At 35.2% G+C, this 22,809-nt stretch overlaps 1 protein-coding gene across 7 annotated transcripts in view; it reads left to right on the top strand.

The window, feature by feature from the left end:
• Positions 1-22,809, top strand: part of MAN2A1 (mannosidase alpha class 2A member 1) — a 126,664-nt gene that overhangs the window by 39,754 nt on the left and 64,101 nt on the right. For all 7 annotated transcript variants that reach the window (XR_012626951.1, XR_012626953.1, XR_012626950.1 and 4 more), the window contains exons 6-11: positions 831-1,004; positions 3,353-3,539; positions 8,822-8,999; positions 12,940-13,142; positions 18,490-18,675; positions 20,034-20,148. Coding sequence is in view for 3 of the 7 variants with exons in the window: in XM_074854983.1 (XP_074711084.1) it covers positions 831-1,004; positions 3,353-3,539; positions 8,822-8,999; positions 12,940-13,142; positions 18,490-18,675; positions 20,034-20,148 (1,043 nt within the window). In the remaining 4 variants the exon portion in view is untranslated. The remainder of the gene's footprint in view (positions 1-830; positions 1,005-3,352; positions 3,540-8,821; positions 9,000-12,939; positions 13,143-18,489; positions 18,676-20,033; positions 20,149-22,809) is intronic.

The raw sequence follows: 22,809 nt of genomic DNA, 5'->3' as shown, positions 1-22,809 counted from the left end.
AGAACATCTGTGCAAACATTGAGGTCAGTGGAAAAACCGAGGAGGAGAGGGGGAGGTATGCTGGAGCAGAGACTCAAACCATGTCACTGTTTTCCTTAGATTGGAATTTCCATGAGCGTAGCTTGACATAAGAGATGACTGAGAGGGAAGGCCTAATAAAAGGATAATGCATGCCCTACTATTTTTTTTTTTGTCAGACAAAAAATGTGCCTAAGGAACTGTGTTGAAGATTCAGTTAAACAAGAGTTAGATACAGCTTCTTTATTTGCTAGTATGTATTTCAGTGAAAAGACAGTATTAATCAACATGATTCTAATGATTATCAACCAAATAATTCAAAAGAAAAGTTAGTTCTAAAGCTGACAAAGGTTAACATTAATTAAATAACAGTGAAACTTCATCAAGCTACGACATCAATCCTTCACCATCTGTTCATTTTTTTCAGCTTTTCTTTCTAATTGCAACATCTGTGAACTACTTAAAAGTTGAAAAGGAGATGTATTTCATTATGATTCCATGTAAAGATATTTGATACACAGTTGAAATAGTGTATCAACGTAGAGTACTAATCTCCGGGGTTTTATGTAGTTAGACAGAATGCCTTGCCTCTAAGACATTTGATTTTTTTGTTGTTGTTGTTAATTGATTATCTGTTTAATTCTAGCTTGTTAATTCCAGGGAGTGTTCTGCAGGAAGTTTAATACTCAGTTGTGTATTTTAATCTTCTTGGAAATTTTATCTTTAGTGCTGTGATTTGAATTATTGGTATAGCTTTCTTCAAGTTAAAAGTAAAACTTTCTTCCCTTTTTACTTTTTTCTTTTGTCAACAGGAGTAAAACCAAAGTCTGGTTGGGCAATTGATCCTTTTGGGCATTCACCAACAATGGCCTACCTTCTGAAACGTGCAGGATTTTCAAATATGCTTATACAGAGAGTTCATTACTCAGTTAAAAAACATTTTGCAACACAGAAGACACTCGAATTTTTTTGGAGACAGAACTGGGGTATGTGTTTTTCCTTGATGTCAATTTATTTTGTTAATTTACACAGGTAAAATATGGGGAGAAGTTGAATAAATACTATGGAAATTGTTACAGGAGAGGTTATTTAGAGAAGTTAGTCTTGACTTGAAAACTTTAGACTTGCAGTTCTGTTCAGGTCTTTCATCTAGGTTAAGTTTTGGGGATTTTGTCATTTTTTTTAAATGACAGAAATGGAATGTGAGTACCTGTGTGTTAGGAAAGGGGTTAAATATAAAAACGGTATTATTGTCATTGTTCCTCTCATCTTCCTATTTCTTCACATTCGTTTGTGCTTTTACTTCCTCTTATTTCCCTTCTCCCACATTGCTTACCAAGTATTTATAAAAAAAGTAAATGGGGTGGAATATTTTTTTTCCTTTTCTCACTTATTTGTTTTCTTCTTCCTACTCCTAGTATGTGAAAATAAAGTGGAGGAGAAGGAATGTCTCTTTTGGCTGGAGGGGAGGAAGTCAAAAGTGAATATTTATTTCAGTCTGTTTTTTTGCTTTCTTACTATGGAAAAAACTTTCAAGCAACCAGCTGGTGTGACAAATTACTGTCATTAGTTAGAGTAGCTTTTGTGGACTTGAAATTTATAGGTTATCTTTAGTCAGAAAAGTAGATTAAAAGCATTTCACCGTTTTAATTTGCAATGAAATTCTCATCTAAAACCTTAGTCTTAGAATAAATACAATTGCTTTTTTGAGATTATTTATACAGTATAGAGTATGAAATTTTTCTTCAGTAATGAAGTGATTATACATTAGCAAACTGATGTCTCTGTAAATGAATGTATCTTTCTTTATGATTATTTTGCTTTGCTTTGTACTGTACCGCATGCCAATAAGCTGTATGATGAATGTACGTAGTTGAAGTTTTGGTCTTTCTGTTTTTTAAAGGTAATATGCCACTGCTTTATCAATACAGGGTCAAACAAACGTATTTAGTACTTATAATTCAACGTGGTGGTGATTTTGAAGCTTTTTAGTTCCTCTGTGTTTTTAATCAGAAATTCTAGGAAGGAGGGTATTCAGAAAAAGCGATCTGCTGCACAAGTAAGCTTGACTTGAGGAAAACATACTACTGTGAAAGAATTTGTCAGATACGAGCGCTTCAGAGATTTTCTTTGAATGTTGGTGTATGCCACTCATTGTACAGAATGCTCAATTGACAGGCCTTTTTCCTAAGTAGTTGCATGTGTATATCACATGTACAATATGGTCTAGTGTTTGGTCTTCAAAAGAAGGCTTTTCAAAACAGATCACATATCAAAGATCACTGCACAATCACATGGCATAATACGTAGATGTGGTAATGTGTAGATGGCATAATGTGTAGATGTACCTGAGATAGAGAACTCCTGTAGTTGAAAAGTAAATGCATCTATTTGTGGAATATTGCCTTTTAGTTATAAGTAAGTAGTAGTAAAATAGGAGTTTTTAAACAAAAGGTCTGGATTGAAACCATGAAGACTTATGCTGTTAAGGTTTTGAAGAGTATTTTCATATGTATTTTTCACATACTTAGGAGCCAGGTTCTATGGCACATCTACAAGCACTCATACCTTTTTTTCAGCATAAAATTACAATTTGTTAGTGCTGGAAAGAGGTATTTGACATTTAGGGGTTTTAGCAGAAAGTAAACTTAAGGTTCTCCTACATTCTATGAGAACTTAAGGTTCTTTTTAAAGGTAAATTTTGAAAGACCTTTTGAGACTGGAGAAAATGTGTGTAGATCTCTGCTCCTGGTGGGTTAAACTTTAAGGGATGGACTGACTAGATGAAAAAGTTCGGATAGCAAGGTGCATGGAATTATATGTAATTTATGTACAAGCACACAGAATCTATCTACAAGTATATAGACTATTGTTAATGTATTGAAGTTATGTGTTCAAGAAATTAAGATATTGCTAAGGCTAACCAATTCAAGTGTTTTTCTAATGAGGTAATGACAGCAGGGTGGTTGAGTTTTGATTTGACTTTGTTTTAGGTTTTCTTGTTTTGGTTTTTTGTTTGTTTGGTTTTGATTCATTCGAAGTATAAAAGATCTGTTTTGTTCACCTCTAAAATTCTGGAAATAATGAGATTTATCTGAGTAAAAAAACCCAGGCATTTTGTTCCTATCATTCTCAATCAACTGGTGCCTGATTGCAACATTCCAGTCTTGATTGTATCTCTGCGTTTAGACTCTATATTAAGGTACATACAAAGTTAGACTCCAGGTATGGATATTCAAAGCTAGGAATTGTCTTGATCTGATGTTTTTGATACAATTCCTGGATTAAGAACATGGAACTGATTTAGTGGTGTGCTCTATGTATTTAATTCCAGATTTGGGATCCAGTACAGATATCCTTTGTCATATGATGCCTTTCTATAGCTATGATGTTCCTCATACTTGTGGTCCAGATCCGAAAATCTGCTGCCAGTTTGATTTCAAACGTCTTCCTGGAGGAAGAGTAAGCTGTCCATGGAGAGTTCCTCCAGAAGCTATTCATGCTGGAAACGTTCAACACAGGTACAGTTTTTACTGTAAGGGAATAACTTCAAAAGAAAAAATAATTTATGCTGGTCAAAGTTTATATATAGCATAGCTTGGTGAATTTATATAGTTCTTAAAATAAACTTGTCCTGGGAAAATTGCTCCTGAAAATTGCTGAGTATAACAAATGTATTAAGGATAGCAGGGTGACTTCTAGGTTCTAGTCTTGGTGATGATGATCCATTGATTGTCTGCATGTCCTTCTTCTGAGTACAAATTTTGCCAAACATCCTGAGCACTTTGTCAGTAAAACTGAGTTACAAAATTTCATTGAAGATAGAACCAAAATAAAACAGAATATATCACAATTGTCATATTTTAAGGTAGAAATTGTAATGATAGGAAGAATTTATTTTCTTTAAAAGTAGAAAAATTAAAGCTGAACGTGACAGGAGAAAAGCAGAGTATTAGCTAAGAACATAAGCTATTCTATTAAGAAGAATCATTATGACACACCCAGTGCTTATCAAATGTGAAGGGAAGCTCATATGTCTTTAAATCAAAGTTGTAAAAAGAGAAATCTTGAATATATATCCCATTAGCTGAGACAAATGTTAAACAAGCTGTTACTCTTCTACAAACAAATACCTGGAACATACAGGCTCTAAATATAATGCAGAGAGCCTGCTTGGAATGCTTTTTAAGGATTTTGGGTTTTAATTAGAGCTTCAAAGAATAGTAGAATGGTTTGTGTTGGAAGGGACCTTGAAGATCATCTAGTTTCAACCCCCCTGCCATGGGCAGGGAGACCTTCCACTAGACCAGGTTGCTCAAAGCCCCTTCCAACCTGGCCTGGAACACTTCCAGGGAAGGGGCATCCACAGCTGCTCTGGGCAACCTGTTCCAGTGTCTCACCACCCTCACAGTAAAGAGTTTCTTCCTTATATCTAATCTAAATGTATCCTCTTTCAGTTTAAAACTGTTACCCTTTGTCCTGTCACTACATACCCTTGTAAAATGTCCCTCTCCAGCTTTCTTGTTGGCTCCCTTTAGGTACTTAACATATCCCTGCACTTCAAGATGCAACTTTTGCATAACAATCTAAGTTAGACTTTGTAAAAAAAATGGTTCTTTCACCATGTCATATGAAATCAAAGAATAAAAGAATTAGGGTAGGTATGTAGTGAATGTATGATCAAGTTAGAGGTCATCATCTCAATATGGTCTTTGAAACTTCACAGAATCATCAAGGTTGGAAAAGACCTCCAGGGATGGGGACTCCACCACCTCCCTGGGCAGCCCATTCCAACGCCTAACAACCCGTTCTTAAAGAAATGCTTCCTAATATCTAGACTAAACCTTCCCTGGCGCAACTTGAGGCCATTACCTCTTGTCCTATCACTTTTTTCTTGGTTCAAGAGACTCATCTCCAGCTCTCTGCAACCTCCTTTCAGGTAGTTGTAGAGGGAAACTTAATCTTTTGCATCAGCTTTTGGTAGCTAAAAACAGTTTTGGTGTCTAATAGGGACCTGAAACATCAGTATGGTAGATCATACCTAACAAGCGAAAAGTCAAACTAATACACGGTCTTTGGGTTGTGAACCTCCATTACTTACATTTGAAACACTGGAAGGAACACAGGAACCATACTTTGAGAGTGTAGTTTCAAATAAATCCACTAAAACATAGGAAGTAGTGTTTTGCTGTAGGATGCTAAAAACACTACTCATGTTTTATGAAAAGTCGGAATATTGTAGGCAATCAAAAACTTCTTTGATCTGACCTCCATAACAACACAAGTTTTACAGTTACGACGAGGAGATGTACAAGATCGAGAAGTAATTAGAAAACCTATCTTTACATCATAAGCTTTCCAAGGTTAAAGGTTTGTAGCGCACTAATTAATCTGTCTCTCATTTCTGATTGCTTTGTTTTTTAAGACTAGAAAAATACGGATCTACACTACATGGATCTGAAAAAAGTGTTTGATACACACTTGATTAATTTAGAGCAAAGGTTTAGATCACTGACCTTTCTTCAGAGCTAAAGCTGCAGACAGAATTAGTAAAACACAGATCTTGAATACTCAGCTGGGACTGTTGCTTTTGATTTCAATACTATTACGGCCATACATATATACTGAAGAGATACTGATTGAAAACTTAAGACTAGTAGCTGTTGGATTTATCATTGCCTTGCTCTTTAGTTGTGATTTGGTAGGAAGAAATGAAATAGCAGCCTAATTGAAAGCCTGTACTTGTTTAATTACACTTCATAACAGCTTAGCTTATAAAGATTGCTGTTGCACTTGCCCTGTTTTGCAGCTGCATCCTCATCCATATGTTCTAATGCTGAAATTCTAGCTTTTCACACTAGCTAGAAAAAACAGCTGTTTTTTGTTCCTTGAATGGGAATGAGTTGTGGTGTTGTTTGTACTGCAAGTTATGTGCTTCAGAGTAGAAAATGGACTCTGCCCTTCAGCCCCTGCTGTTCAAGAGCCCAATTTTACCCTTGAGCTTTATGGTTGGTCACATTGCACAACATGCTCCTGGCATTCAGAATTACATTGCTGATGTGGCACTGGTGGTTAACATTTGTGATTGCTGACCTCAAGAATCTGAGATCACTCTCATGGAAAGTACTCATCTTGTCTGCTTAGCCATCTCCTCCACAAAATAGCTGGACTAGAAAATTGCCAATCCACCAAATGGTTTTGTTTTCTAGTTGAGATAATTGTGCAAAGAGTGAGTCCCTAATGCTTCATGTGCTGTATGGGCTGAAGTAGTAGGGACTGTGAAGCCATGACCGCTGTCAAAACTGTCACATAGGACTTGCTATAGCTGCTGCAAAATTTCTTGTGATTCCCACAGAGTCTTAAGTGGCTACTGCTCCTCCTCCTTTGATATAGGAAGGTGCAAAACCAGCGACGTTAATTGTTTTGATATGTTTTAGCTAAGTACTTGGATTTTTTGCATTAAAAGAACACACTTGGAGTATGAAAGGGTTTTCTGCATTTGTGAAAGGTTTTAAGCATTCAATGGCAATCTTAAAGCTTCCCAAAGAAAGGTGGAAAATATTCTTGAGGCTGTTACTGACAATGTTGATATACTTCAGTGTTGCCAACTAACAGTTCATTTAGGGTTACTGTGAATATTGAGAAGTATGTAGCGTGTCTAGTGTACAATTCCAAGAACTTTTGATTGTATGAAACCAAAAATTTATTTGTTTTTTTAAAGCCATTAAAATGGACTTACTGCTGATATGCTGTGTCAGTGATTTTGGTGCTACAAATAGTTTATAATGACTGATCTTTTTGGTTTTCAAATTTTCATTTAGGTAGGCAGGATAAACATACATAAAAGTGTGTCTAATGCTGTCTTGCTGAGGAATCAGAAGGGGAAAGCATTGGTGAGGCTCAGTGGAATCTGTTTTTTTCTCTCCAGAAGTATTTTCCGTCTTCAGCAAATTCTGTCTGGAGCTTTCTGCTGACTCTTTCTCACTCCTGTATGAAACAGTGATTTAGGAAGTTATTTGAGAGAAATTTAAGAGGATATACCTGACTTGAGACATGTAACTTTTCTTTGGTGTTTTTGCAATTGAAACTGGTTTGCAATGGAGGAAGATCCTGCTGCCCCCTTAAAAACACCTAATCACAATTGTGAGTACTTTGAAGAAAGGGAGAACAACAATACTGGTGAATTTTGACATAGATTTGGAAAGAAAATAGAACAGGACTTTGAAGACAGCTGTCAAAGTCAAATATCCTGTTAAGTATAACCTTTCCTGAAGTTCTGTATTTTTCAGGAGGCTCTAAAAAAACATTTGTTTCCAACTGTAGGCTGCATGTGGAAAAGTTGATTTAGGCTGTCTTCTTAGAAGGTAGAATTGCAAAGTCTTGTGTTATGCCAATTGTTCTGTTAGTTGTTTGGAGAGGAAGTCTTTCTGTTCAAATTGGCAACCTGTTGGAAGTCACAGAAAGCATTGATTCCAAGCATAAATACTTGGTAATCTGACGTATAATCAAACTATAGACAGAGAAGTGGAGAAAGCTGCTAGCTGGGTCTATTCTAGTCTCAGCAGAATTACATAGATCCTTAACTAAATATATTGTTGTGCACCCTTTCTCACTCCCATATACAGTCAAACCTCGTGTTCACTCAATACTTTTATAATCTCATAAATAAACCCTGACTTGCTGGTCAAAGAAATATGGGTTTCAAGTATACTGGACTAGATTCAGTTCTCACATAGATGTTTATATAACAGATGTTTAAGAATATGAGTTGAAAGTAGATTTCAGTAGGCCATCTATTAAAAATACTAGCGGAAACAAAAAGCTTATTAGAATCTGGATCTTGCTGCTATTTCCTCTTTAAAACTTTGTAATTTATATTCATGTTTTCTTAAATATGTTACTATGGTTTATGCTCCCTACTAAAATTATTTCCATAATTTTAATTAGAGAGGATCAGCATCTGAAGATTTTGATTGTGATTGGGAGGGAGAGAGAGGGAAATGGACCTTTCCAGTAACACAGATATTAGACTTGTAGCTTTTAATACATTGCTGCTTAATGACAGAACTGGTATTTTACCTGCCAAAGAGTTAGTAAGTGCCAAAGGATAATTTTACTGCCTTTTTTCTGTGTGTGCATGTGTGGGTATTTTGTTTGGGGTTTTTTTTAAAGGTCAAAAGCAGAAAAGCAGTGGATTTAATTTTTCAGGACATGTGCTTAAAGCTTAAGAGGGCTGGCTCTAAGACAGGCAAGAAGCTGGCTGAAGGGGGAACAGTGACTATTAGTAATTAAATTCTTCCGGAATTTTTTTTTTTCCCCAAGGCTGGAGTTCCTCAAAGTTTAATTTGTAGACAGCTTTTCTGTCAAGGACATGAAGATATGAAGCAAGGTATCCAAGGGAATTACCAGAGGGGATGAGAAGAGCTTGCTTATTATTGTAAATTAGAGCTGGAGAGGATTAGGATTGTTATCTAAATATAAAGCAGGTAAACATAATTTAAACTGAAGGTTAGTTTAAGCACAGGAACAAATTGATGCAGACTGCCCTACTGTTTGAGATGGACCTTGATAAGCTTATTGGGAGAAATTAGTTAGCATAGTGTTTGCAACAATAGTAGGTTGAATGTGATGTGTCCCAGTGGGGGGGGATTGCATCCAGCTTTTTTGTTGCAAAATGAGATAGCAGAGTTTTCTATGTCTTGTCTCGTTTAGGGTCACTGTAATGCACAACAAGAATTGTTTCGTCAAATGCTGACCCTTATTCTTCTGTTTTCTAAATTGATTTCTTTTTTTCTCCCTCAAGGGCTTGGATGATTTTAGATCAATACAGAAAGAAGTCAAAGCTTTTCCGTACTAAAGTTCTGTTGGCTCCACTAGGGGATGATTTCCGTTATGCTGAGAGCTCAGAATGGGATCAGCAGTACCAGAATTATCAGAAGCTGTTTGATTATATGAACTCTCATCCTGAGTGGCATGTGAAGGTAAATGCAACACTTTCTCTGGTTTGTGGAGAAAACAGTATTTCTCGGAATCTTGAGATTCTACATGGAAAAAAGTTGTAGGTTTTTGCTGGGTTTTTTTGAAACTGTGGAGCTTTATGTACTCTAACAACAGATTGATTTGTCTTGGCAGATTACATTTTTTTTTTTACCTTTACCACCTTCTCTCCCTCTAAAATGAAAACTTTGCTATTAATAACACCTGCTTGAAAACTATAAATAGTATCCAAACTAGACTATTTTAGAGAACAGCTATTAAGGTTGTTTTCATAGTACTGTTGTTTTCACAGGCTTCAGACATTGTTATTTAAGGCTTGCAGGCTTTGTTATTTAGAACTGCTGTATTTTCTTATTAGAAATTTGAGCGAACTTTCTTGCTGTGCTTGAGACCTCTTGGTTTTATGTCCCAAAAGAAACAAACAAAAAATCCTAAGAGGTGCCATTGCTGGCACAATCTGTTGAATACAGTAAAATCCTAAGAGATTGACCTGGCCACAAAAGGAGTGAATATACTAGCACAATTATTGGATGAGATATCACTTTAAATCAATCATTATGTTTGAGTGTTAATATGCACATTAATACATTCTAATGTGTAAGCTGAGTGCTTTGGAGACTTCATGTACTATAGATGTTCTCTGTCTTCAGGCATCTCTTCATCATCTTTCAGCATGGGAATAAGAAAGAGGGGAACACAACGTTGTTTTTTCTTGAGTATCACTTGAGAGTGCACTATTGCTGCTCTCACATTTAGGCTTTTTAAACCCATGTTTTGTTTGTGCATTTTTTTTCTTCACCTTTTCTGAGACCACCTCATGTTCTTCTAATTGCAGATTTAAGTAGTGCCTGTAGTGTGATAGTTCTTCCTGCTGACTTCTGGACTTGTGTTCTGCATAAGGCAGATGATGTCTTGGGAACACAGCTCCTCTGAGAGCTGGATTTTGCATCTGTTTCCTGTGGGATGTGGGTGACATGATGTATGTGAATGCCTGCTGTATCTTAGTGGAGGGAGATAAACTTGGAGAGTACTCTCTTTAAATTTAAAGCCTATCTTTTAAATTACACCAGCTTTACTCTCCTCAGAAAAGGATATAGTGTGCAGGCCTCCATTTCTACTATCCTGGGCTGGATGATTTTTTTCTCTGGGAGGAAAACTGAAGGCTCTAGCTCTGATGTCATTCAAGGACGACTCCTGTCCTGAGGCATCTGAAAGATCCTTATCTGAAAGGTTCTGCTCAGCCCATTGTCAAGGACTCTAAGAGTCTACTTCATTAGCCCTGGCTTGCCCTCCTGTCTTAATGCCTTGGGAATCACACCAGCCCTTGAAGTCCTTACAGAAGTATCCAATCCTTCTTCTGGTTCTTAATACCCAGGCAAAAAGATGAGCAATCTATGATTAATCCACTTCATACCTCGGGTGCTTTGCTCAGCTGGAGCACTGTTGGCACTGGAGTGTGTTTCCTTTCAATTATATTTACGTAGCTGGATTTTTTTTTCTTTCTCTCTCACCCCCCACCCCTTATTTGTTGTTTGGGTTTTGTTTGTTAGGTGTTGTTTGGGTTTTTTTTGACTGATGTGATTTGTCCTTGGAAATGCAAGGTTAAGTAGAGAACTTTCACACTCTGCTGCACTTTCTCCAGTGGACTGTAACTCCACAGGCAAGTAACAGGCCATGCTCAGCTTTCTAAAAGCCTAGATTATATAAAGGAAGACTTCACATGTCTTAAGTGCTGAGATGTTAAGGGTATTACTACTTACACAAGGTACTGCATACTCTGCTTTTTTGATCTTATAAGAGATTGACCCTTTCAGACAAATTTGAGATATTTTATCTAGTGGATATGTCTGTTAGCATTGAGATTCTCACACCAGCAGCTATTTTATGGTCCTAAAAGTATGTGATAGAGTACTGTAATAGATGTCTATTTTGCTCTCAGGGAGTTTAGTCTCCTGTTTGGCGATCTCCTTTACACCTACTATGCATAAATTAAACTGAAACTTTTTATATGCCGATAGAAGAGTTTACCAGGTTGTTTCACTGTTTCCACTCATCCAATGTTAGAATGTATTTTTTTCAACTTTGCTGGTTTCTCTGGTGAGGTTTTCTTCTTCAGATGTAACTCAGCATCATACAAGCTATACCCAATTTCTTTTCATCTGTTGATTTTTTTGTTTGTTTGTTTTCTCCTTCATTCTGTCTTGTAGGTGACTGTGATAGTGAGGGCAAAGGCCATGTGTCCTAGAAGTGCCTGATAAGGCAAGGATCTCTAATATTTGGATTTCCATGGCAGTATGTCTCTTTCTCTACTGCCATTGAAAGTGGCAAGTTACTGTACTGTATCCACCTAACAGATACTTGGATCTTCTGAATGATTTTGAAGAGTGAATACTGTTAGATTTGGTTTTTTTAATGTTGAAATAGCAGATATTTGTCACAGTACTAGTCCTTATATTCCAAATCACTTTAAAAAGATTTTTACTAAAAGCTTGTTTTCTGGTGTTGTAAATTGTAGCATGCTACTTCAAATGCTTGTTGTTAAAGGTAAATTTTAAAAAAACGCACCAACCCTAAAAAAGTGACTTCATTTAAATGTGAAGAATTACCATTATAGTTTATTATGAGGATACTTGTGGTAATGTGATCTGTGTTCTTCCCACTTCCATTATTTTTTTTTCCACTCTTACTCAAAATCAGGCTTGTCATCTATGCCTTCTTTAACAACATCTCTCAATGCTGGCAACAGTGACATCAGTCCCTTTCCCTTTTTTAATTCCCCCCTTTTTTCATACCTCTCAAGCTTGAGGGTACTGTCTTTTCAGCCTACTCTGTAAAGGGCTCTTACTACCTTATTTGTCTGAGCACTTTTAAAAATGACCAGGATATAATGAATTTTTTTGTGCTCCTCATGTTGCATCTCTAAAAACAATTTCTTTGTGTACAGAGTTTTAAAAAAAAAAAGCTTCTGAAAGCAAATGCTAATTTTTTTATCAACAGTCATCTTGGGTTAAGCATATGTTCGAGATCTGGAGCACAACAGCATTTGAAAACACAGGATTAAGACAACTATGCTCTTGTTTCTTGTTTAGTCCAGACATCTATGCACATAATACTGAGATATTACTTAGCTCATGTATTAGAGACTTACTCAAGACACAAAAGAATGCTTTGCTTATTTGTTGAGACTTAGCTTGTATTTTAGATAACAATTTATACTTAAAAAAAAAATAATTACATTTCATGAATCATAGAATGGTTTGGATTGGAAGGGACCTTTAAAGGTCATCTAGTCCAACCCTCCTGCAATGGACAGGGACATCTTCAACTAGATCAGGTTGCTCAGAGCTCTGTCCAACCTTGAACGTTTCCAGGGATGGGGCATCCACCAACTCTTTGGGCAACCTATTCCAGTGTTTCATCACCCTCATTGTAAAAAACTTCTTCCTTATATGTAGTCTAAATCTACTCTCTTTTAGTTTAAAACTATTATCCCTTGTTCTGTCACTATAGGCCCTACAAAAAAGCCTATCCCCATCTTTCTTAAAAGTTCCCTTTAAGTATTGAAATGACACAATAAGGTCTCCCCAGAGCCTTTTCTTCTCCGGTCTAAACTATGCCAACTGTCTCAGCCTTTCCTCAGAGATATTTCACTTCTCTGATCATTTTTGTGGCCCTCCTCTAGACCCACTCCAACAGGTCTGCATCTGTCTTGTACTGAGTTGAAATGCTTTTGGAAGAGCTATTCAGCTTGTCTGAAAAGTGTGTAGGGAAACTTTAAAGCTCTTTAGGATAGGATTTCTGCTACAATTCTTCTGGAAGATGGCATATTTCTGAAATGTATATTAAACAAAGCATATTCATTCTCTTCATATGTCTAAATAAAGAAAATGGAACTATATTGTAGTAATTTTAACTTTCATTCAGGCTCAGTTTGGGACTTTATCGGATTACTTTGAAGCTCTGCGCAAAGAAAGCAATGTGGGTGAGAAGAGCAGCAATTCATTTTTCCCTGTTTTAAGTGGAGACTTCTTCACCTATGCAGACAGAGATCATCATTACTGGAGTGGATACTTTACATCACGACCCTTCTATAAACGACTGGATAGAGTCCTGGAATCCTACTTGCGGTAAATACTGCTATCCAGTAAATTCATAACATATGTCTTGGCACACAGGAGAGATGAATGTATAAGTACTCTAAATCTGTTGTACAGATGGAAAAGTAATTTTGAAATGTACAGTTTAAATTTACTTACAATAAGGATAGCTTAAATGTAGTTCTTGTTACAAGCATTAGTTGGTGTATGGTTTTTTTAGTAAACTCACAGAAATAGAACAATATTTTTTCCATCCAAAAAAGTAAGTTGTTCTAAAATACTATTAAAGTGAGCAGCAAGTCCTGATTCCATGAAAAATAGGTAGTGTACTTTTTATTTCTGGATTGGATTTGGGTAGCTGTCAGATCAATCTATCATTATGGCTATACCGTGAACTCTAAATTTTAGAGAGTGTTTCTCTCTTCTAGAGAGAAATACGAAGGTGTGAATTTTACAAGGGTTGAGGCAGTTGAGAAGTAGTCAGAAATCCTGTGTGCCATGTGATCTCCGATTGTAAGGTAGTGCTCTGCTGAAAATTGTTTGCATTGTCTTTAAAGAAAAAATTAGTGATGAGTTTTGGTAATGGAATGTTTAAGTGGTTCTCCCTTGTAGCAGCAGTAGATAAGACATATTGTAAAACGATTTAACTATATTTTAAGGCTGCAGAAAGAGATCTGGGACAGATGCACATGGTGTAAACCCTGGACACTTCACCTATTGCCAAAACTTGGAAATTCTGTTTCCAAAAGCTTATTCTTCCAAGGATCTTCAGTCAAATGACACTTTTTGTGTTGTGGAAGGACGCTTTAAAATACAACTACTGTAGTGCTTCTATATGCTGTTCAGACCTTTTTGTGCCAGAGAAGAACTTCTGTACTGCTGAGAAATCCTTCCTTAAGGATTTCTTACTTTTTTGTGTGTGTGTGTGTTGTAATGACTGCTGCAGTAGTGGAGGGAGCAAGAGAGGTGTGGAAAGTAGCATTTGGAGGCAGATACAAGTGCCTTTCAGAAGAGAAACCTGTAATCTAGCAGAATTTGTTTTGCTTCTTCCAGTGAATCGTCTTTACTCTGGTAAAGTGGAGGCTTTGCAAACTTGAGACACAGCTACTCTGTGATCTGTAGTATGTTTTTCTTGTAATGAAAGCGGCTTTTTCTAGCCTTCTCTCTGCACTCTAAGAATACAGAAGCCTGAGGAAATCAAGAAAATTACTGACTAAAGGAAAGCAGCAGAAAGACTGAAGAAGTGTGTAAGGAGAAGTGAGGTCAAGGGCCTGAGAATAGAAAAGTGTTAGGGAACAGACTTTGTAACGTAACTTTGAAGGCCAGCAAGTTTCACACAGTTTCACATCTGGGAAAGCAGGGAGGAAAGAAGCCAAAGACTGTCGGGAAGGAGAAGAAAAATGAGACCAAAACTGAAAGGAATGACAAAAAACAAGTCTAGAATCCCTTTGGCAGAAGAATGTAAAAATAACGTAGTAAGGAGAAGCCATCAAAGGAGTGACTCCTACAGTGTTTTAATCAGAACTTTGGAATGTTACAAGTGTTATGCTTAATTTATGTACAAATCCAAGGATGATAGAAGATTACAAATAGGGCATTTGTAAAGCCAACAGTAGTTAGGAAGTTTGACAACTATTCAGAAGTAGTTTACAAATAGAGTATCAAGAATGACTAGGAATATGATTTTTAGAAGCATTTTATTTTTTACTCATTGTATCAACATTATAAATACTAATTAGCTCTGTTCTCATTAGCTTGTTTATCACAAGAATCTTTGATTTTCAGTGAAAACAACCTTGTTTAATACTGCTATTGGAAAAGACAAGATGTACAGAAAACAGGACAGATGTCCTTATAAACCGAATTCCCTACTTTTGCCTAAATTCCTTTCTGTTTGTTAAAATGCACCCAGAATTTTATTTTAGCCTAGTTATAGTCTATTTTCTCAAAAATGTAAGTGTGTTTATTATAATTTTTCTGGTTTTTATTACTTTGTGGAAAACTTCATATGAATTGCTTTAAAGTTTATAGGTAGCATTTACAACTTCACACTGTTAAAATATTCCTTCATGTAAGAATTTCACTTACCTTTACTTCTGAAAAAGGTGCTAGATTTACAGGTAAAGAATCTTTGGAACAAAACTAAACCTTTAGTCTTATGAATTAAAACAAAGCACATTTCTAAAAATGTACCTGGGAAGTTTTTCAGCCTTCATTATTATCTGTGAATAACATGTAAGAACAAAATGTAGACATGTGTTCTTGACAGATTAATATCAGGTTTTTTGGGTAGTTTTGCTTTCAGAGACTTGGAGACTTTCAAGGATAGCATATTGGCTGTAAGAACAGCAGAATTTGGGGTTTTGTCTTTCTGGTTTTCTTTAAAGTCAGAGGAAACAAATTGTGATCATATTTCATTAATAATAACCTTGCGCCAGCCTAGTGATTAATTTTTGCATAGTTCTTTTTGAGCTAACTTACATTTTTCTATTTAGTGTGTGTGTGTGTATATATGTATCTGGGAATGAACCATGAACGGGGATTAAATGTGTGTCTATTCTTTACCAAGGATGAATGCTTTCAAGTTCCAGCAGTACCAGGATTAAGTAGTACTTCACTGCTACTTGATAGCCAAGAAGCAATGTTCATCTTCCAGACCTGCTATGATGGCTGGACATTTAAGAAAGAAGAGTTGGTTATTTGGGTTTTTCCTGTTTTTAAAGTAGTTTTGGATTTCTGCATTAAAGAAAGTGCAGGAAAGTTTAAGGATTTTATAATGGAGAGTGATATCAATGCTGATTTGAGACACAATTGATTTTTTTAATCCTAGGTGAGAGATGGATGGATTGAAGTAGTTTGGTGGTGATAAAATCAGTGACCAGAAGTTTGTTTAATGGAGTAAGGGAAAGATGCAAAGAACCATCATAGTTGGAGACGAATTAGTAATGCCTTTGTTTTTTACAGATGTAATCCAGGAAAAATTATGCTAAGTCTGCAACAAACATTGTTGAAGTAATTCAGAAACAGGACAAGAGCCACAGTACAGATGGATAGAAAAGACCACATCTTGAGAGTTCAGAAGCTCTTGGAAAAATTATTATTTACTTAGATTACATATAAAGTGGACCTAGGATAACCTAGTGTAGGCTTTGAGCAATCAGTAAAGCAAACTTTGGTGTATTTGCAGTGTCCCATCAAGTAGAGATACAGTGACAAATTACCATAAAGTGGAAAATCTGTGGTAACTATTTTAGGTAATCTGCAGAAATTTGAAATAGAGGTGAGAAAACCAAGGCTTTTATACAGCTTTTATGGAAAGATATTAGAGAGAGGTAATGCTTACTTAAAATTTGAGGTGTTCTCTAATTTGTTTCTTGTGGTTTCACAAGTGTCTTTCATCTTTGGCTGTTGAACCATTCTAATGTTTAGAATAATATTGAGACTTCAAAGGAAAATTCTGCATCTAAGAGACTGGTGCACTCAATGGATCTGTAAAACAAAATCAGTTATTTCCCTGAAAGGCAAAAGAGTTTCAAGTGTTCCTTGTAGACAGGATGGATTTAAAGTGAAGTTCTGGAAGCAGTATGAACTGAAAATATATTTACTATACAGCTTCATTTTAATGTTATTTCTTTTGGTTTTAAGGTTGTTACCTTGTTTATAAATAATGGACTTCCCTATTTAAAAAAAACCTAATAATTTGAGGTGGATTGTGGGGAGGGAGATCTAACTTGTATTTTGAGGACGAAATTTTTTTGTTCTCTACTTCATAGCTACAATTTGGTTTGTGTTTAGTGACTAGGCCATTTTTAAAAAAAAAAAAAAAACAAACCAACCATTTCAGACAGGCATAATCCACTAGATGAATGTGCATCTGATGCCTTTTGAACTACAATATACTTGTTTTCCTTTCAAGTTAAGCTGTAATAGAACAAAGTAGGAGGAATGCGTAGATGTAGGAATTTTCACTAAGCAACATTAAAGTCACAGCCATTAAGCTTAAGTACATTAGTAGCAAAAAAAGCAATTAGAACTTTTAACACCTTTATTTTGTGTATAGCTTCTGAGCAGTTATTTTATCTGTAAGAGCAAAATCTCATCCTATTCCTCAAATATTGACAACATGAAAATTAATTGAGCTATTACATGTACAGCGTACCTTTTTCAGTTTGATACATGCTTTTTGCAGCTTTTACATAATTGTCACCTATGTGATGCATAAAGACAGACTAAACTGAATCCAAATGTATTTTTCATGTGAACAGTTAATATTAATGCACAGTCTGAAAACCTAAGTTGAGAATTATTTTAAAATTTGTTGTTGTGCCTAGTTTAAATTGGAACACATGCATTCCCCGATAGCTTGGGTAAACGTAAAAATTAATGTATTTTACTTTTTTCTAATTTTTTTTTAAATTTACATGCTTAGAAGTTAGTTTTACATTTGTTTCAAGAGCATATGTTATTTTGTTTTGTGTAACATCAACCTGTTTCAACTTGGTTTATTCAAACACTTGAGAAACCTTCATTAAATGCAAATAAAGTTTGAAAAGGAGTGTGACCATTTTCAGACTTAAACAGAACTGTAACATTTTAGGAAAATGAGATAGATAGGAAAAAAAGTTAACAGATGGTTTCCCAGAATTTTTACAGACATCTTTTTTAGTCAGATATTCGTAATGACTGGCAATTAGAGAGTTGTTCCTCTTTTGTAAAGCAAATTTAGATTCTTGTAAAGCAAATGAGAACCTAATATTATTTTAGTGCTAGACTTTTGCATAAGAAATAGGAGAGAAGGGCTCTACATTCTGTTCAGTCTAAGCGTTTTTTAATCGTGTTCTTACTGTACAGGTGGATGTATAGTGAGCACGAGCATGAACTGCCTAAGTATTTAGGAGAATTTAATTTGCCTAATGTACATACGGCAGAACAGATATTACATAGAGTGTACAGATTAATATATTTCTTTACAATAATTTTATTTGTTTAGTAGGTTGTTTTTTGAAATGGAAATTGTACGTTTCCTCTAGGGCAGTCTATCCTTGTCATTAAGTTAAGATCTGTGTACCTCACACATTTATGAAAATGGTATGTTACTTTGTACTGTCATATTTTTATTTTAAAGCTCTATTTTCCTACACTGAAGCTTTGCAGGAGTCTTACAAGGTGTAAAACCAGTTGATGATGAAGTGCAGCAGTGATTTTTAACTGTTGGAAGCTAGAAACGGACTAAAAAGTACAAGATTAGGGTTTAGAGAACTCTCAGAACTAGGTGTAAGGAAAGATGTAAAAACTTCAGTTATTCCTCAGGTAAAATGTGTGTTGCTCTTTGCTTTTTAAACTTACATAAATATCTTATTCTTCTCTGCAATTCCAGGGCAGCTGAAATCCTCTACTCCATGGCTTTGGTACAGTCCAGTAAATCTGAGAAGATGAGCGTATTTCCTTCAGTGGATAACTATAAATTGCTGACAGAAGCTAGGAGGAACCTTGGACTCTTTCAGCATCATGATGCTATTACAGGAACATCTAAAGATTGGGTAGTTGTGGATTATGGCACCAGGTAATTTATTATAAATATGTAAACTTAAATCTTTCCTTTTGCTTTTTAAAAGCAAAAGTATTTCAGAGATACAGATTTGCTATAGCTAGCAATACACTCGGCACTGAAACTAGTGTTGCTCGACAAGTGGATTTGATTGCCCATGCTCTTCAGTTATGAAATATTTTTTTAATCCTCTGAAGTAAGAATTTGATGTCCAAACCGAATTTTTGAGGCTTCAAAAGAAGCTAGGTAGACGTGATAGTGAGAGTTCTTTAATAACAGGGCTATTATTTCATGCAGTAACTGTTGTATAGAAGAACACTTTATATCTGCCTGTGCTAAGCGATGATCAAGAGACATGCTAATTTCAGTTTACATTCCTTGGAAAATACTACATCCTCTGTAACCTACTGTTTTTCAGTGTGTGAAATCTTTTTCATGTTGCTAATCTTCTGCTTCATTTGTCTGATGTTGTTTATTGCTGTTATATCTGGTGGCTAGTTGCTGTCTCAGTATTGACAAATTACTCTGCTAGCTACTTCATGGAATTTCTTTGAAGAAGAGTAAATGGTATGCTTTAATTATGCATTTGTTCAGAAAATTGTTATATATTAGAATGTTAAGCGCTAGTAAATTTGAGGTAGATGATGGTAGATGGTTGATGGTAGAGCATGTCTGTTAAGTTATCGTTTTAAATGCCTCTAAAATACTGTTAGTTAAAACTACTTATTTTATAACAAGTATTTTTAAATTCCATAAATTTGTTAATTTATCTATTAGAGCATAGGTATAATCAAGGTATAAACGTGCAATGCACTCAGTTATGAGAGAGCAAAATAAAGGCTTTTTCATTTTAGAAATAAAATTACATGGCTCTCTGTATTTAAGAATGTGTAAACTTTATGTCAGTTGAAGCAATGGAAATAATGGTGATAATTTAAACTTTTGTGTTTCTGATCATTTTTCTAATCCTACTTAAACACAGTCTTGACTTTGTGACCAGCATTTCAGGCTTGCCTCCGCTATAGATACTGGAAGTCAGACATAAAACACAAACTTTCCTAAGATTAGCATTTTGAAAAAATACTTGGTATTTTGAGGGCATACATTTTGTAGTATAACAGTGGGGTGCAGATGGACCTCATTTTCAGTATTCAAGGTGGGAATATAATGATATTCAGAATACTTCCGCATTTTGCAGTCTGGTCAGCCATTGCAACTAGCTGTTCTTAATTTCATGCTATACTGGTCTTAAAAATGACATTTATTTTTCTGTAACTCAGAACTTTTGAGTTGTGTAATCTTTTTAAATTTTGATGTTATCACATTGAATAAAAACATCTGAAAACTAATGAAGACTTTAAAATTTTTAACAGGCTTTTCCATTCAATAATGAACTTGAAGAAAGTGTTAATTGACTCTGCTCATATTCTTATCCTAAAGGATAAAGGTGCTTATAATTATGACATGTCAACTCCATTCCTGAAGATGGTAAGCTATCTTTCTTGATTTTCTCCAAAACTAAAATGTGAACTATGTGTTTTCAATACAGTTTGAGTGGCCTGGGAAAAGGCAGAATGAAATTGACTGGTAAGATATTGGAAAGTAAAAAGTGAAAAATTCAGCAGTTAACACTGAAAAAATGCCACACATCTAAAGTTAAATGGGCTTATTCTGTTCCACTTCGTGAATTGCATAGTAAAACCAGGTGTTGTAATTTTCCTGTAGGCATAAATTTCTTGGTGATTTCAGTGACATGCATATGATAAGAGAATATATAGCGGTATGCAGTCCTGTAATTTGACTTTACTTATTACTTAACAAATGTAGGAAGAGGAAAATTTCCATCCTGAACAAAAGCCTAAGATGAATTTGCAAGACCATGTCTAGACAAGACCTTGTGCTTTTTTCCTTAGCTGAAATTATTTGAAACAGGAAGCTACCAATGATAAAGTCAGCAATAGATCCCCACACAGCATTTTGAGATCCATTTTACAGTCAAAAACACCTTGAATAAACACACTTGCTTATATTGTTTCCTTTCAGAATTTGTAGTTTCTTCATGTCCTGAACAAAAGCTCTCTGCTGTGATAGCTAGGTAGTCTTAGGAAGTCTAAGTCCATACACCTGGAATAGAGAGGAAACAAGATGCTTTCTTTGTGCATGAACGTAACAGGATTAAGACAGTCTTTATTATGGTTTTACCTCACACTTCTAACATAGCCAATATGACATATATTCTGCTAGTTTAGACGTGCCAGATGTGCCATACCTTGAATTACTCTTCCAGTCACATAGTTAAAATAGTTATTTATGCATTTTATGACTTTGATACTAATATATTTGTGCATGCTGCATATATGTGCCTGTGGCTGTGTGCTATGTGTATGTGTTCCACAAATATGTCATTTTTTTTCTGGTTAGAAAGGCTAACAAAATGAATGTGCACCTTCATAAAGTAAGAATATTTTGAAATCATTCATGGAATGAAGTTTTCCCTTCTTCATTGAATTATATTGGAGGATGTTGTGGTGTTAAATTTTACTAAACTTTTATTGTTTCTGTTCTTTATGAGTCTGGATTAATGCCACTGGATTGTAGAAGTATTAATTGCTGTTTAAATGGTATATTGCCTAGGAGCATACAAAGTCAAACCCACTATTGCCACTGTGAAAGCAGAAATGAAAAAATTCTTACTTCAATGAATTTATTATATCTATGTAAAACAGAAAAAGAAAAGGTGATTGCAGAATTAGATTGATTTATCTGTATGATATATAGTAACTGCAGCATATTGCAAACCCAATATTCCCACAATTCTTTTGCTACCACAACAAAAGGTTTTTAATATGGGGTATGTAGAATGCTAACTTCAGGATATTTACAAAAAAATGTTTGGAAACCTTGAGTAGAAAGTTCAAAGGCACTTGTTTTGAAATACTGTCTTGGTATTTTGATGGCTGGGGGAAGCTGACATCAAGAATTGCTCAGAGATGGGCATTCAGAATGAATACAGAAGTTGTTGAGGAAGACAAATCACAAAGACTTTAAGATTGAAAACAGCTGTTGTCTTTGAAGGGTGAAGAAGGAAAAAACCACATGGTCAAAGAAACAGAGCAAGAGACTGTAGCAGCATTACAGTAGATAGTAGGTACAATTGAGAAAATTGCCCTTCTTGAAGCAAGAAAAGAGGAAGTTGGAAATGAGACAGGATAGAAGGATTCCAGAATGATACTGCTTGCACTGTGTTTCTGCTATTCTTAATTATTAGTTACACACAAAAGCATCATGGTTTTCTTAGCTGATAACTGAATACTTTGTACATCATGTGTAAGTTTTACAGTCTCTACATTAGTAAACAAACAGAAACTACATCACTTGAAATGCAGTACACTGAAAAATAGAAGAAACTTAGAGATCCCTAAATGATCCAACCTGTAAAAGTAAAGCTGTGCAACCATTGCACCATATTACTTTTATTTCTTTGAGTACAGAAAGTAAACTTTCATGTGAAAGTTGATTTAAAAAACATTATTTTGAGGAGTATTCTGAGGAACTGAGAGCTTTGTGCTTTAGTTGCAAAGTCTATAGTTGTCACCATTATAGGAACCGGTAGGAACGTAACAGTATGTGAACAGTGTGGCTGTTCTCTTAAAGACTCACGCAATAATGACAACAATGGCTTGTCACTACTTTTTCTGGTAGAAGTAAGCCCTGGTTCACATTGTATTTAAGAAAAGAGAGAAACTTGTGAAAAATAAGAATTCATCAATGTTGTGAGATAATTCTTCGAGTAGTTTATATCACAAAAATCATACACACACCCCAAATTATGTTTTTGAAAATCTTCTTTATGTACAATATAAGGTAACAATGAGATCTGACAGAAGACAAAACTGTAAAACATTGTGATAAATATATAGAGTGTAGGGTTTCCGAGAGTAAATTTATAGCAAAACTTAATAAAATATAATAAGTATTTGCAAAGTTTGAAGGAAGGTGGTGATTATGATGTCTTGTATGTAAAAATGAAAACGTGACAATTTGATAATGGTATCTAAGAGACATTTAATGAAAGCAGATATTTCTCAATGAGTTGGTCAAAGTGAGCCTTTTTCTTTTGTCAGTCTGAAGTACTTTGTTTATAAACTT

This window comes from Strix uralensis, chromosome Z, assembly GCF_047716275.1.
Source record: "Strix uralensis isolate ZFMK-TIS-50842 chromosome Z, bStrUra1, whole genome shotgun sequence".
NCBI classification, from domain to species: Eukaryota; Metazoa; Chordata; class Aves; order Strigiformes; family Strigidae; genus Strix; species Strix uralensis.
The sequence above is the reverse complement of the archived record's forward strand: the minus strand, read 5'-3'. Positions and strand labels throughout refer to the sequence as shown.